General features: G+C 39.4%; 1 protein-coding gene across 7 annotated transcripts in view; it reads left to right on the top strand.

Annotated features, from left to right (window-relative positions):
- The window catches only part of INSC (INSC spindle orientation adaptor protein), a 140,938-nt gene that overhangs the window by 121,950 nt on the left and 4,303 nt on the right, over positions 1–14,685 (top strand). For all 7 annotated transcript variants that reach the window (XM_055814526.1, XM_055814528.1, XM_005236279.4 and 4 more), the window contains 2 exons: positions 87–265; positions 12,545–12,611. In XM_055814526.1, coding sequence (XP_055670501.1) covers positions 87–265; positions 12,545–12,611 — 246 coding nt within the window. The remainder of the gene's footprint in view (positions 1–86; positions 266–12,544; positions 12,612–14,685) is intronic.

Genomic DNA, 14,685 nt, shown 5'->3' with positions numbered 1-14,685 from the left:
TGCTTAAATATTGCTTTGAAACGTCTAACCATGTTTTTTTGCAATGAGGGAATGACTTTTATTCAACTTAGATTCTGCATTCCTAGAACTGTGCCAAGAAGCCTCATCTGGTGAAGTTTTCCTGCTGGCTTCAGCAGCTCTTGCTAATATTACTTTCTTTGATACCATGGCTTGTGAAATATTGCTCCAGTTAAATGCAATGAAGATTCTTCTAGCAGCATGTTCAGACAAACACATAGTGGATACTCCATATTCCCGAGATCAGGTGAGCAGTTTCTCAGCATGATGCTGCCTGAGCACATTTGTGTAAAAATCAACGTTTCAGCTCTATGTCTGTTTTGACATAGTCAAAACTAAGTTGCTTTCATGTCTTCTGTTTTTGTTTTTTTTTCAATATATGGCTCGCTCTTTATCTGCTTCTGTTCCTTTTTTATTATAAGCGTTATGAAATATGACAGCTTTTAATGTGTGTGTGGGGGGGGAAGGCAAAATTCTATATTTCTAAGATACTGGAAATTTTTTCATCATGAAGATGGCCAAACAATGACACAGAGGCACAGAGAGGCTGTGGGATCTCCATCTTTGGAGGTATTCAGAACTTGACTGGACAGAGCTTTGAGGCAAATAAGATATATATGGGCACTGCAACCTAAATATACAATTGTCAGTTCAAAGATGAATTAGCTCCAAAAGCTGAATAAGGATCTGATTCTCAGCCCATTGACGTCGGTGGGCTTTGGATCAAGTCCTAACTGCATGGTAGATGGTTTGCAAGTTTTACTGGCAAATACTGCTGATGTACTTTTGCATTTCCTTTTCTTTTTCACCATTTTTTTAGTAAAGAGACACAGAAAATTAAAAGGTCTGTGCTAATGCACGGATGAAGTCAGAGGAAATTCTTTTTTTCCTTTCAGGTACTGTCATGCAATAGGGTACTGCAGAGGCACTGCGTATTTTGCACCTCAGTGATTAATTTTGCCTTGACAGAGTAACAAGTATGAGGCTTGAGGGTTTCAGTAATTATTACTAGGGGATGGAGGTTGCTAGTCAGCTTGGTTAGCCTACTTCTGCTTATGAGACCTTGTGAATATAACTAAAAGTCCATAATTCAGGCCTCACAAGCCCATCCATCCCCTTCCCACCTCTGAAGTAGCCAAAACATGATTTATGATAGACTTGGGATCTGCACTGCCACACAAAACTCTGTGTACCGTTCAACAGAAGCCATGCCATGGAAATCAAGGCACAAGTGACCTTAGAAACTGCTTATTGGTGTTCTGGAGAGGTTACTAGGGTTGCTTTAAATTATATGAATAGCACTCAGTAGTTTTAACAGCTCAGAATTGTTTATGAAAAGATGGAGTTAAGCCATGATTACTATATTGCTCTCTGGGCAAAGTCAAGGACATTAGCTGTGGTGTTTGACACAGCTGTATACTATTATTGCATATGAACAATTCTTCATGTTCTTTTTTTTCATTTTTCCTATGCACTCTCATAGTTTTGATTTCCTTACTTATTTATGCCCTGATCTTAATTCTGCTGTCAGCTGTGAGTTTGTAGTTCACACTGTGGGTAGCATAGCAAGCCCCTTCTTTGTGTGAGGAAGGCAAAAATTTAAAGCAGCACGTATTACTTAGTTACATAACAGACTAGTTCCAGGCCTTTTGCAGCTTGCAGGACATCTGATTAGCTAGAGGAACAGAGAACTGAATGGTTCCTTCCAAGAATTCAGGAGATTTCATCCCCAATAACCACTTACATTCCTTCTTGGAATGATAAACTAGATTAGGAAGGTGTGATGTTTTCTGTAGTTTGCTGTGGTAAGTGTATGAGCTGAGTAAGTTTCCTTGTTATTTCTTCAGCAAAGATGATTATAAAATCCTACCTTATGTTCTTCTGTTACTGTGCACCTGATGTTCATGTGGAATCTGAGTACTGCTCATCTTGTCTTTAAGAACTGTCATTGTTGCTTGTCAAGCAGTTTTGGTAATGCACCAGCCTTAAGAGAAGCCTTCCTTTAAATTCCTGAACAAGTATGTGTTTGAGTGGATCGCTTACCTTTCAAAAGTGTAGTTCTTTCTGTGTTATATTGGGGTGGGGTGAGGGTTTCTGCCTATTATGACAGTTTTATGGAATATTTTGCTTTTTAATTGCTCTGTGCCTAGTTGTTGCAATGAGGAAAACACTCATCTAGAGAGGAAAGCAACACTACAATACTATATTTTATAAAGGTATTCTAAATTGCCATTTTGGCTTAATTCCTTTTAGGTACATAATGTAGTTACTAACTTTTCCCATTATATATATTATTATGTCCCAGGCAGTAAACATTTGCCTAAAGACATGTAGATTAAAGTTGAGTAGGTTTGGAAACTTTTTGATTCAAGGTTTTATTTTGGAATATGCAACTACTGTGAAATATGTTTTTATGGACTAATGTCCATTCTGAATAATCAAGTCATCCTGGCCAGTAAAATGGATGAATTAAATTAAGCTATACTAAATGTTGAAACAATTAAACAAAGTAAGAATATGATTCATAGCAAATACAACAAAATATGGTCTAACTATCATAAAAAGTTATAAAAGAGCCCCTCAAACTTAAATGTCCTGTTTTTTATACAGAGCTTTAACACAATTATCCTATAGAAAGCTACCCAGTCATTCTAAATACATTACTATTTTAGCATTATGGCTGATTTAAGAAAATTGTAATTTGCTAAAATAGATTGAAGCATGCTCACTGTAAGCCAAAAATGGAAGAATGGTGGCTGAAATGCAAGAAAGGAGCATTGAGTTTTGTTTTCATTTGTGCCATTTTATCTCATCTTGAAGTCACAGTATGTCCTTCTATACAGCCTTTCTAAGGACAGCTAGCACTGATTAGTTATCACCCTCCATGATGGTATAAATAAATAAAGTTCTGCCCAGGAGTTGGTGTCAGATGCATTGTGTTGCCCACAGAAAGTATTTTCCTGCTCGAGCATGTCTAAAAGTATTCTGTCTTTTGACTTCTGAAAAGCTTTTGTGTGCAAATAATAAAACTTCCTGTCTTCACTATCTGAAAAGCAACCTCCTTTCTTTTTCATTTCCCAGGCAATGTTAGATTAGGTCAGGTAAGATATCTGCAACTGGGTGCTGGATTTAATGATAAACAAGATGATCATTGTCCATTTTATTGAAGCATGTATTGCTTCTGTAACCATCCACATTACGTTGAGATTGCTTAGTTTTATAGCACGATACTTTGTATAACAGTTGTCAGATAAAGCGATTATTTCCAGATACTTTAGCCTCTAGTTTTGGATCAAGATGGATATTGATGTGCTGTGTTTTTTTTCTTTCTGCCGATACTTATTTTCTGGGTAGCAGATTTTTTACTTCAAAGTGGTATGAAAATATCCTTTCAGAAGGGTTCATGCCTAAGTTCAGCAGTGTGATGTATACAGTCAGATATCTTAATGGAGTTTAAGCACTGTCAGAAAAAGGATTTAGCCAGAACTCTTATCATTCAGGGCCTTCTTGACTTTAACCATCATCTTAGACTCTACATAGAAAAATATGAAATATGCATGCCTGTGCACAGTATGTTTGCACAGTATGTTTATGTATAATAATTTTTTTCTCTCTGCATTCCCACTTGTCTCTTCAGTGTTGCTAGTATTCTCACCTTACCTGTGAAGTTGTGGAGGTATAGTCTAACAGCTTCTGATCTTCTGTTATTCAGGCAGACAAAGAATTAATGTGCATTGAACACATCAATTTTAAAGTGGTTATTTCTAGGTCTAAAATCAGTGAATTATGCTTCAAAAAAGTTTGAGGTGCAGGAGGGCTTTTAAGTTGGAAGGAGAAAATGGAAATGGTAGCTGCTTCTTTTCTGCTAAATTCCTGTTTTCTTGGTGTTAGGGAGATGCTACAGGCTCTGAAGCTGAGACCTTCTGTCTCATTTAAGATCTGAAATCCTTAATACTATTCTTCTTCTAGGTTCCATACTCTTTTCTCTGCTCTTCCATTTTTTTTCAGGGCATTTGCGTTTTCCTTTTTTGCCTTTCCCTCCTTTTTTTTCTTACCTGGGAGACTCTAGGATCAAAAGGAGAGCAGAGACAGATGTTCCTTTAACATAATGTTTCATTTTTAAATGTTGCCCAACACCCAGTGAAAGACTTAGAAATGCTTTTAACGAGAAGAATATTAACAGGTCTTTTAGACTTCTTTTGAAAATCCCTGCCTGGATGAAAGGGACCTGCAGTACTACTTCTTAATCTGAGTTTCTTGAATACTGGGAAATTTAATACTCCTTGCCAACTGTTGCTGGCAACTCCAACAACTTGTCAGGACGACTGTGGGATTCCTGACTGCATTTTGTTAAATTGCTGTCCCATATGTATGGAAGCCCATGTGGACTAACACGAACAGGGAGCCTGAAGCAGTTTGAGCACTGCAGCCCATGTTAGGTGCCTGTCTTCCTTACATCTGACAAGAAGTATTAGACAATATCATGCTGGCCAGGGGGAAAGCAGTTGTGGAGGAGCCCTTATTGTTGCTTTTTAAAGCTCTCTTCTTGGAGCGAAAGAAGTATGGAAGGGGGAGCTCCCTCTCCCAGTTGGATCAGAAGAGGAATCCCCTTCCACTGCTGAGCTATCAGCTGGTCTTTCCCAGAGAAGAAATGCATGTGGTACCCTGGGACTCAGTCACATAAGACATGTTACATAATCAGCCAGTGACAGGGTTACGAGCAAAGCTTCGTGGTCTGCCTTCAGTAGGCCTAAGTTTCCTGTCTTAATTCTTGAAAATTATTTTCAAGATCAGCTGTAAGTGATATTTAACAGCCCCAGGTGGTTCAACTGCTTGCTCACACATCCCTTCTGTAGTTCTCACTTTTGTGCATTTACCCACTGTTGGTAAAAATGCAACACAAAGCCTTTACATAAGGAGAACTAGGTCATTAAATGGTATCTGCACAGTTTTCTTGCACAGGTCTCCATTAATATCCAGCTCTGATGTTAGTATAATGATGACTAGACGTGTGGTTAGAATTGCCTTCCCTCTCAGTGTTCTGTTTTGAACTGTGGTTGGTAAACTGTACACTAATATTGTGTGATCCTTTCCAGTATTGACTAGATCACACTGAGAAAGCATGTTTTCAACCAATATAGCTAAAAAAAGAGATGATATATTATATAATTATTTGAAAAACCTTAAGTAATAAAACAAGAAACAAGACTGCCAGTAACAGATGAAAAAATTAAAATTAGACCAAAAGTCACATGACTATCTGAATTTTAACCATGCTATTATATCATTGATATCCCAATTAGTTTTCTGCTAAGACTGTAATCGCTTCCCTGATGTCCTTTCTTTCTTTTTAACTGGTTATCTCTGTCTTTGTGTATACATTTGAACAATATAAAAATATAAGTAACAGTATTGACTGGCATATTTGGTCAATGTTATGGATTGTTAAATCTCAGGGGTCCAACACAGACTCTTCCTCTTAAACACTAATTTTTTTTTGATACAAAATGCCTGCTTAGCTACAATTCTGCCTTTCACGTTTAGATTTGATGCAGGATAAAACAATGTGATCCAACTTGAAAATCAAGAGGTTCAATTGGAAGAGTAAAATATCAGCTCAGTTGAAGAACTTTGCTATTTTTTGCTAGCTTAGTGTGGTGAGGTTTTCGTTCCTGGGATCAATTCCTAACATTGCTCCTGCTTTGAATTTGAAGAAGTGGTTTAACTTCTCTGCATTTTTGTTTCATCATCTGTAAAGTTGGGCAGACATTTCACTTACTTGGTGTAAAGTCTCTTTAGAGGAAACATGCTATGTCAGCACAATTCATTGCAGTTTTTATTTCCTGCCCTTGCCTGCCACGTTCACAGGACAATCAGGCTGGTGCCAGGCTGTTTACTGCAGAAACTATAAACAAGAGACTTTGCCGCAGGTTGTATCAATCATAAAGGTGTAAGTCAGAGACTGTTATGTATGCATTTTGCTGCATTTGTTGTCTTTTTGCCTTCAGTCCTTCAGAAAATGAGATAGCAGATTTTAAACAGCCTCTGAGGTTTGCCACTGATCTTTTTTTTCCAAACAGTATCCCTGCCTAGGTGAAAGTTGTGATTTCAGTCGTGGTTCTGAGCACGTGAGCTCATAAATAGTGTTCCTAGGGATCACAGTTTCTTGTTTCTTTTTCCTCTGCAACTAGAAAACTATTACCTTCTAGGAAGGCACCAGAAATTACTTGCTGACCACTCTGCTTGACTTAGTGGCAGACGAGCTGGTTCTTTGCAATTTCTGCCTCCTCTTAAATGTAAAAATTGTTTCCCACATACTCAAACCCTGATTCCAGTTAGACTAGCTAGGCAAACAAAGCTGTTTCCTACAACTGTGCATTGTCTTAGGCGAAGTTGTGCTCAGCTCTAGAGAGACCAGATGTCTTAGGTGGCTTTAGTTGGTTGAGTCAGTTTCAAAATCAAAGAAGCTTTCTAATACCATAAAGGAAGTCTTGAGGGATGATTATATTTTTTTCCACTGGATTTTCATCTGAAAGGCAGAAAACTGTGGCCTTAGATGTGAGGGAAGAGACAGGTCTAGCTCCATCACCATTTTAGAGTCATATGACATAGTTTACAGGACATGCCGATTCACCATGTAACCTGTGCACGATGCATTTCCTGTGAGCTGCTTCACAACAACAACAACAAAAAAAACCAAACCAAAAAAGTGAGAATCTGGTTGTTCTGTGTATTCCCTAGTTAGATTAGTCAGCACTGTGAAGTAAAGTAAATAAAAATGTAGTAAAGACATCCTTCATTCCAAAGGGTAAGATTCCTTTAGTTCTAGTCTCTGTTGCTCTGCCTCAGAATTCCAAGGTTATAGTTCCCTGATGGAATCTCAGAGTAGACCTAGACTTGGCAAGCAGGTCCTGTCTTTAACCACTATTACTATTTTATGGGGATGTTTGCCTCTTCCAATCAGGTGACAGAAAGACCTATTGATCTGCTTATCTAGGTTTATTTATTTCTTTGTTTTCAGGAAGAAAACTGAATTGCCAACCACAAAAATGGCTATCAGAAGCAATGAGAATTAAGTTTTCTATCTTAAGCAATACAATGTCTCAGAGAAAATTTCTAGAGATTTCTTAGCAAAGCTTTTTTCTCCCACTAAATAGTATCCTGAAAGATTTTTCTACCTAGACTTGATGTAATGCCTGTTCTTGACCCCCTCTGTATGTACTCTTTTGCTGTCTCCCTGTGGATTGATCTTGAATCATAAAGCTCAGATGTTTTTAATTTACATTCGGAAACAAAGACTCCATCTTGCTTCTGATTAGTTGTCAGATGCCCCTTTGTTTCTGAAGACGGTATCTGGAACTTTGCAGACGGACTCTGATTTATCTTCATGTCATTTATTTGAATGAATTACAAAATACTCTTATAATATATAGAAAAAATAATTTTACTTAGCGATGAATCAGCCTTAAAGGAGTAATTAAGTAAGAGAATTAGCGATTCTATATTGATCTACTTTACCACTCAATTAAATTACTTGCTAATTCTCATTTTGAGTGTGTGTCTTTCTATTTATGTTGGGACTGTCAATAAAAGCTTACTGAACAGTGTGCCTTCATTACCAATAAAGGTATATTATCATCACATCTTCCATCTCTGTAGACACCTACTCCTCCTCCAAGTGAGGTAAGTGACCTTCCGATGTGGAAGATATTGCCACTTTTAACAGGCTAAAACGTGTGCTTTCATTTTCCAAATCCTATTGCATCTTTCTTCCTGAGTAGCTGGTTTCACGATAATGAGAAACACTTGCAGATCAATTTAAATTTTCCACTAAGGCAAAGTTCTCAAAGAAGCCTTCTGTGTTTTGTGTGCTCTTTAGGTTTAATCTCTTTGTTAACTAAAGCATTTGAGAGGGTGTCACCCTCTACATCAATGACCAGCTGAAGTGCATGGGGCTCCTCCTGGGGATGGATGAGGAGCAGACCAAGAGCTTATGGGTCAGGATCAAAGGCAGGGCAGGAGCAGGTGACATTATAGTGGTGTGGGGACTGCTGTAGGATGCCCGACCAGGAAGACTGAGTGGATAAGGCCCTCTATAGACATATAGGAGCAGCCTCACGTTCACAAGCCCTGGTTCTCATGGAGTACTTCAGCCACCCCAATATCTGTTGGAGGGACAACATATTGTTGCAGGGCGTAGGCAATCCAGGAGGTTCCTGGAGTGCGCTGGGGATAGCTTCCTTCTCCAAGTCATAGAGGAGCCAACAAGGAGAGGTGTTATACAGGGCCTTGCTCTCACCAGCCAGGAGGGGCTGGTGGGGAATGTGAGGCTCAAGGGCAGCCTTGGCTGCAGCAACCGTGAAATGGTGGAGTTCAAGACTGTTAGGGTAGTGAGGTGGGTACACAGCAAGCTCACTACCCTGGACTCCAGGAGAGCAAACTTTGACCTCTTCAGGGATCTGCTGGATAGAGCACCATGGGATAAAGCCCTGGAGGGAAGAGGCACCTAGGAAAACCAGTTAATATTCAAGGATCATCTCCTCCAAGCTCAGGAGCAGTGCATCCCAACAAAAAGGAAGTCAGGCAAAAATGCTAGGAGGCCTGCATGGATGAACACAGCTCCTGGAAAAACTCAAATACAAAAAGGAAGCCTACAGAGAGTGGAATCAAGTGCAGGTAGCCTGCAAGGCATACAGAAAAATTGTGCAAGCAGCCAGGGATCAGGTTAGGAAAGCTGAAGCCCTGATAGAGTTAAATCTGGTCAGGGAAATCAAGGGCAACAAGAAAAGCTTCTATAGAGGTATGTTGGTGATAAAAGGAAGACTAGGGAAAACATAGACCTTCTCTGGAAGGAAACAGGAGACCTGGTTACCCAGGATATGGAGAAGGCTGAGGTATTCAATTACTTTTTTGCCTCGGTCTTCACTGGCAAGTGCTCCAACCACACCACCCAGGTCACAGAAGACAAAGGCAGGGACTGGGAGAATGAAGAACTGCCCACTGTAGAAGAAGATCAGGTTTGAGACCATCTAAGGAACCTGAAGGTGCACAGGTCCATGGGACCTGATGAGATGCATCCGTGGGTCCTAGGGGAACTGGTGAATGAAGTGGCTAAGCCACTATCCATCATATTTAAGAAGTTGTGGCAGTCCATTGAAGCCTACTGACTGGAAAAGGGTAAATATAAACCCCATTTTTAAAAAGGGAAATAATGAAGACCTGGGGAACTACAGGACAGTCTCACCTTGGTGTCTGGCAAGACCATGGAGCAGATTCTCCTAGTGACTATGCTAAGGCATGTGAAAAATAAGGCGGTGATTAGTGACAGCCAACATGGCTTCATTAAGGGCAAATTGTGCCTGACAAATCTGGTGGCCTTCTGTGATGGGGTTGCAGCATTGGTGGATGAGGGAAGAGCAACTGCTGTCATCTACCTGAACTTGTGCAAAGCATTTGACACTGTCTGGCATGTCATCCTTATTTCTAAATTGGAGAGATATGGATCTGACACATGGACAGCTTGGTGGCTGATTGGTTGCCCTCAAAGTGTTGTGGTCAATGGCTCCATGTCCAAGTGAAGACCAGTGATGAGTGGCATTCAGCAGGGGTTGGTATTGGGACAAGTGCTGTTGACCATCTTTGTTGGTAACATGGACACTGGAATTGAGTGCTTCCTCAGTAAGTTTGCCAATGACACCAAGCTGAGTGGTGGAGCTGACACGCTGGAGGGAAGGGATGCCATCCAGAGGGACCTTGACAGGCTGGAGAGGTGGGCCCGCGCAAACCCCGTGGAGTTCAATAGGGCCAAGTGCAAGGTCCAGAGGAGGGCTGTGAAGGTGACCAGAGGGCTGGAGCACCTCTCATATGAAGACAGGCTGGAGAATTGTTGTTGCTCAGCCTGGAGAAGAGAAGGCTCAGGGGAGACCTTGCAGCAGCCTTCCAGCACCTAAAGGGGCTTCCAAGAAAGCTGGAGAGAGAGTTTTTACAGGGGCGTGCAGCAATAGGGCAAGGGGGAATGGCTTTAAACTGAAAGAGGGCAGACTTAGAGTAGATATAAGAAAGATATCGTTTACTGTGAGGGTGGCGAGACACTGGCCCAGGCTGCCTAGAGCAGCTGTGGGTGCCCCATCCCTGGCAGTGTCCCAGGCCAGGCTGGACAGGGCTGGGGGCAACTTGGTCTAGTGGAAGATGTCCCTGCCTCTGGCAGCAGGGGTTGGAACTGAGATGATCTTTCAGGTCCCTTCCAACTCAAACCGTTCTATGATTTTGTGATTTCAATTCTGAAAGAAGTTTTGGTAACTTTCGTCTATTTTCCTGGTGAAAATGAGGCTTAGGCAGTCACTTTTATCTATATCTGTTTGTGTGCTCCATGTCTCACAATAACATCTGAAATGGTTTGCTGATTCAGCGGGACTTCACAGTTGTTTCTGAGAGACTGTCTAGGGCTTTATGAAATCTGGACCCAGATGATAGGAAAAGAGAAGATAAAGACTGCAGTGTAAGCTGATGTATCATTATATCATTAGACAAAAAAAAAATAAATATATATATATATCTACAGTGGGAGAGATGCCACTGGAAAAGTTTACGTTATGGTATTTCACATTACATTGTTTATATCACAGGAAAATGTGACTTTTTTGGGGGAAGAAAAATCTATCTATATGGTGTGAGCTAATCTATAGTTTAACTCTCTTTCAAGTCCTACTAAGATTTTAAAATATAATACAGGTAGAACTTGGTGGTTATTGATGACAAGGGTCTTTTATAAACCCCTCTGGGGAAGCTTACATATAAACCCACTAGGCTAGTTCATAAATACATTGCAAAATATAGGGGGCCACATAATCAACACGAAGGAAGTATGCATATAACCTCAAATAATTTTTAATGTCAGAAGATACACACAAAATATTTTTATGTATGAAAATACTTATTAGACAAAATAACTTGAGGCAGTGGAATAATTGGCATGTATTCAAATTGTGGTTAATTGAATTCTTCATCTGGCTTAGAGAGCCACATGGGGTGCAGATTCTGCATAGAGGAAGCAATTTTCATTAACAGGATATAATTTAGAATGAGAAAACATATACACTCTGCCTGAAACACAGTTAATAATTAATATGGAATAAATACATAGACATATACTAAGTTACCATATTTCTACCTGTCACTCTATAGAGTTTCAGCAACTCATTTGCATCCTAAGTAAGTATATTTATTCAGAGAGATGACACTGTAACACTACCTTCCAAAGTGGAAGACCTTTATGTCACAGCATCAAAAATGAGTCATCCTTGTTATTAAAATGGCAAAGTGAGATCAGAATGGTGATTTGATCTCACGCCTACTTACATCTAAGAAGTTTGCTTGTTTGTGAACTGACACTGTACCATTAAAAAGCTTATAACCAGTTCTCAAATTGATCGTTATTTTTGAGGATGATCAGTTTTTCTCAACTAGAATAAATTTAAACCTCCTAAGAAAGAATACTTCTTTTATTTTGTATTCTAATGATCTATAACATTTCTTTTTTGGTCTCTTACATATATTGTTATTATTGAGATGTGTTTGCATGCAGAAGGCAAGTTATTTGAAGGATAAAGTAAAAAAGAGTTATCTTGCAGGATGTATGAGAGAAAGCATATGGTATCAATGAGGGGAATACGTGATTGAAAGCCAACAGCTCCACATGATCAGGTCTCTTGTCAACAGCTCGCTGCATCACTTTAAGCAAGCTGAGTTACACCTAATCTTTAAAACAGTTAGTGCTATTTTGGATAAGAAATGCTGTAAATTAGGATGTCAAAATGTGCTTCTATTGGTACAAAACCTAATCTTGGCCTCAGCTCAGGGGAAGTATAAACAGATTTTTAAATCCAGCTCATTTTTGCACAGTGCTTTCACATGCACACAAATTATGGCTTCAGTAGAACTGAAAAGTATTCCTTAAATACTTCCTTGAATCAAGGCTCAAAACTCAAAATATTTTGTGCGGTTTTCTTGACATTTCAGCTGAACCCTGACGCAGAAAGGTAGCAATGACTTACCACTACTGAACGTATGCTGTATACTGGTTCTTAGCTTTCACTGTGAGCTCTGCCAGAGCTAGAATGTGACTACAGGACTGGTTCCTGAAGGTGGGCAGCTCCTGGCTGAATTCTTTGTAGGACTCCAGGGTTTTTTTGGTTGGCTCTTTTTTGTTAAGTTTTTCTCTTCCTACCAATTTGACTACTGAACAAATCTGCTGTATTATCTCTATGACAGGCTTTTATGTATAAATATAGGAGTGTGAGAAAAAGAATTTTACTTTTCTTCTTGTTTGGATTTCAGTTAGCAGCTGTAAGATAAAGACCCCTGAGAAATCACAAAGGTGGGAATAGACTGTTCAACTACAGGAATGCTTTTTAATTTTATTGGGTTTGCCATATTTCTGCCATACTAATTTTATAAACCACAGTGCTATTTAATATTACTGAATTGTAGGGCTATATTTCATATTTCCTTCTCTTTTTAATAACAGGTGGTAACAATATTGGCAAACATGTCTGTCTTGGACCAGTGTGCTTCAGAAATAATTCAAGGAAATGGTATGTATTTTAGCTAAATTGTATTCTGTATTTGTGGAGAATGTGGGTAAATGGGAGAGTAGTGGTTTACAAGGTAAAGGAGAAAGGCTTCATTAATAATACCTCATTTTGCATCCTATCTCTGCTGGATGTTGCATATTGCTACAGGGTGCAAAATGAGTCCTTGGGATGGTTCTATGTAACTGAAATAAATTACCACTGCTTTAGAAAACTTTGCATGTATAACCATACTGCTGATTTTCTCTCTGTATGTGACTTATAGATACAAAGCAAGGTAGTACAAAGTGTTTCAACAACAGTAATTATAGTAATTCCAGTAATCATATTGTATAAGGTAGCAATTCTTACGCATTAAAAGAAATAATCTGATACTGAGCCATGCATACCTGCATTTTGTGTCATTTTTTCACAGGCATTCAGAAGTGTGATAGATTTTGAAGCATTACGTTTTCATTACTATACAGAAGTTGCCAGTTTTCCCCCTTCTTTAAATGTCATATTTTGAGAAATCCATTACATTGAAAAAACCTTAGGTGTTATAGGCCCACAGAAGTCTGAGAAGTTAGGTTAATAATTCTGTGGATAAGGATAGAGGAAGGCGTAACTGCCTTATTAATACACATACCAGCAAATTCATGGCCAAGAAATATATTAAGACAGCTTTTTTTTTTTTTTTAGATATTAAATTACAGCAAAACTTCACATATCATGCTTTTTCTGTCCTACTGTCCTAGGAATATCCTTTCCACACTTTTTAAATTAAGGTTTGGATAGGAACGGTTTCAGTTTAGATCCATTTGAATCTCAGACATGGCTGATTGTAGGTGGGAGAAGGGGTTTAGAAAGCATCTACGTAGAAGCAGGTCTTGAAATAGAATTGGCCAATTCCTATGTAGGTTTGGATGTAGATGTTTTTTGCATTTCAGTGGAAAATTTGAGCTCTGTGTGCACAAATATGACTAGCAAGGATCAGGCACAACTAATTCGCTTGGTGTGATCTGTGTGTGCACAGAGGTAGTATGTATTTGATGTCCCTGCTAGAGTGCATAGGTGTTTCAGTTTGAGACTAAATGATAATGTGGAGGTTGAATGGTTCTGAATACTGAAACAGTTTCATCAGATATATGCAACTCTACAAATTACCAGACTTTCCTGTCCCATGCATAAGATAGTTCAGTGAGGGGTTAGTAGTAGCAAGCCAGGTTAGCATGGTGGCTTCTTACTGGATCTCCTTGTTGCATGGGAGGGATGGGACAGTCCCAGAGGGAGGTTGATCAGGTCCACATGGTGGTTTCTGCCATGCTCCTGGTCCAAGCTCCCTGTGCTCCTGGAGGTTGCAGAGGTGGTCCTTGAACTCTCAGTGCAGGCATGTGGGGCTTCCCTACCCAGAGTCTTTTCTAGAAACATTTCCCAGGACATTTCCCAGGACCCTAGGTGTCTATAATTATAGGGTTGGGTAGGGAATACCCTGTCAGTGATTTGTCTGTTTGACTCATGCTGCTGTTTTCTGATTTGCTGTTAGCACTCACAATCCAGATATGCCCTGGAAACTTTTGCACTCCTCATCATTAACAGATTGGTTATGTAGTTTGGCTATCTGTTTCACTGCGCACACCAAAACCAGTTTTATTCTTCAGGACAGGTGTTTGTTCATATTTCATGTACTTCTGCTGCAGCAGAAACTTGACTGAAGTTCATGAATTTATACTAGCAGCTATGCCAACTCTAACTCATGCTAGATTACTACAGTAGGTGGAGATTTACATGTGGATTGTCAAGCACAGTGTGATGAAGTAAAGTTTGTGTATACACTCCCTAATGGAAGTTCACATTTGCCTCGAGGCTTTTGAGAAGGGTTGTCACTCACCTTCTGTATAAAGTTTTTATGTGCCTGCCTAATGTAGTAATCAGCTGCTGGTCAGAAGCCAGATTCACAAACTGAGAAGGGTCTTTGAATCCTGGAAAGTTTAGATGCATTTTCTTCTCAACTTTGACTTTTTTGTATGTCGATTGATTATGACCTAGCAGCATGATTCTGATGCTAATTCTCTTAATTATTTATGCAAACGTTCTA

This window comes from Falco peregrinus, chromosome 9 (genome assembly GCF_023634155.1).
Source record: "Falco peregrinus isolate bFalPer1 chromosome 9, bFalPer1.pri, whole genome shotgun sequence".
Taxonomy (NCBI): Eukaryota; Metazoa; Chordata; class Aves; order Falconiformes; family Falconidae; genus Falco; species Falco peregrinus.
Note: the sequence above shows the minus strand (reverse complement) of the source record. Positions and strands in the feature narration are given on the sequence as shown.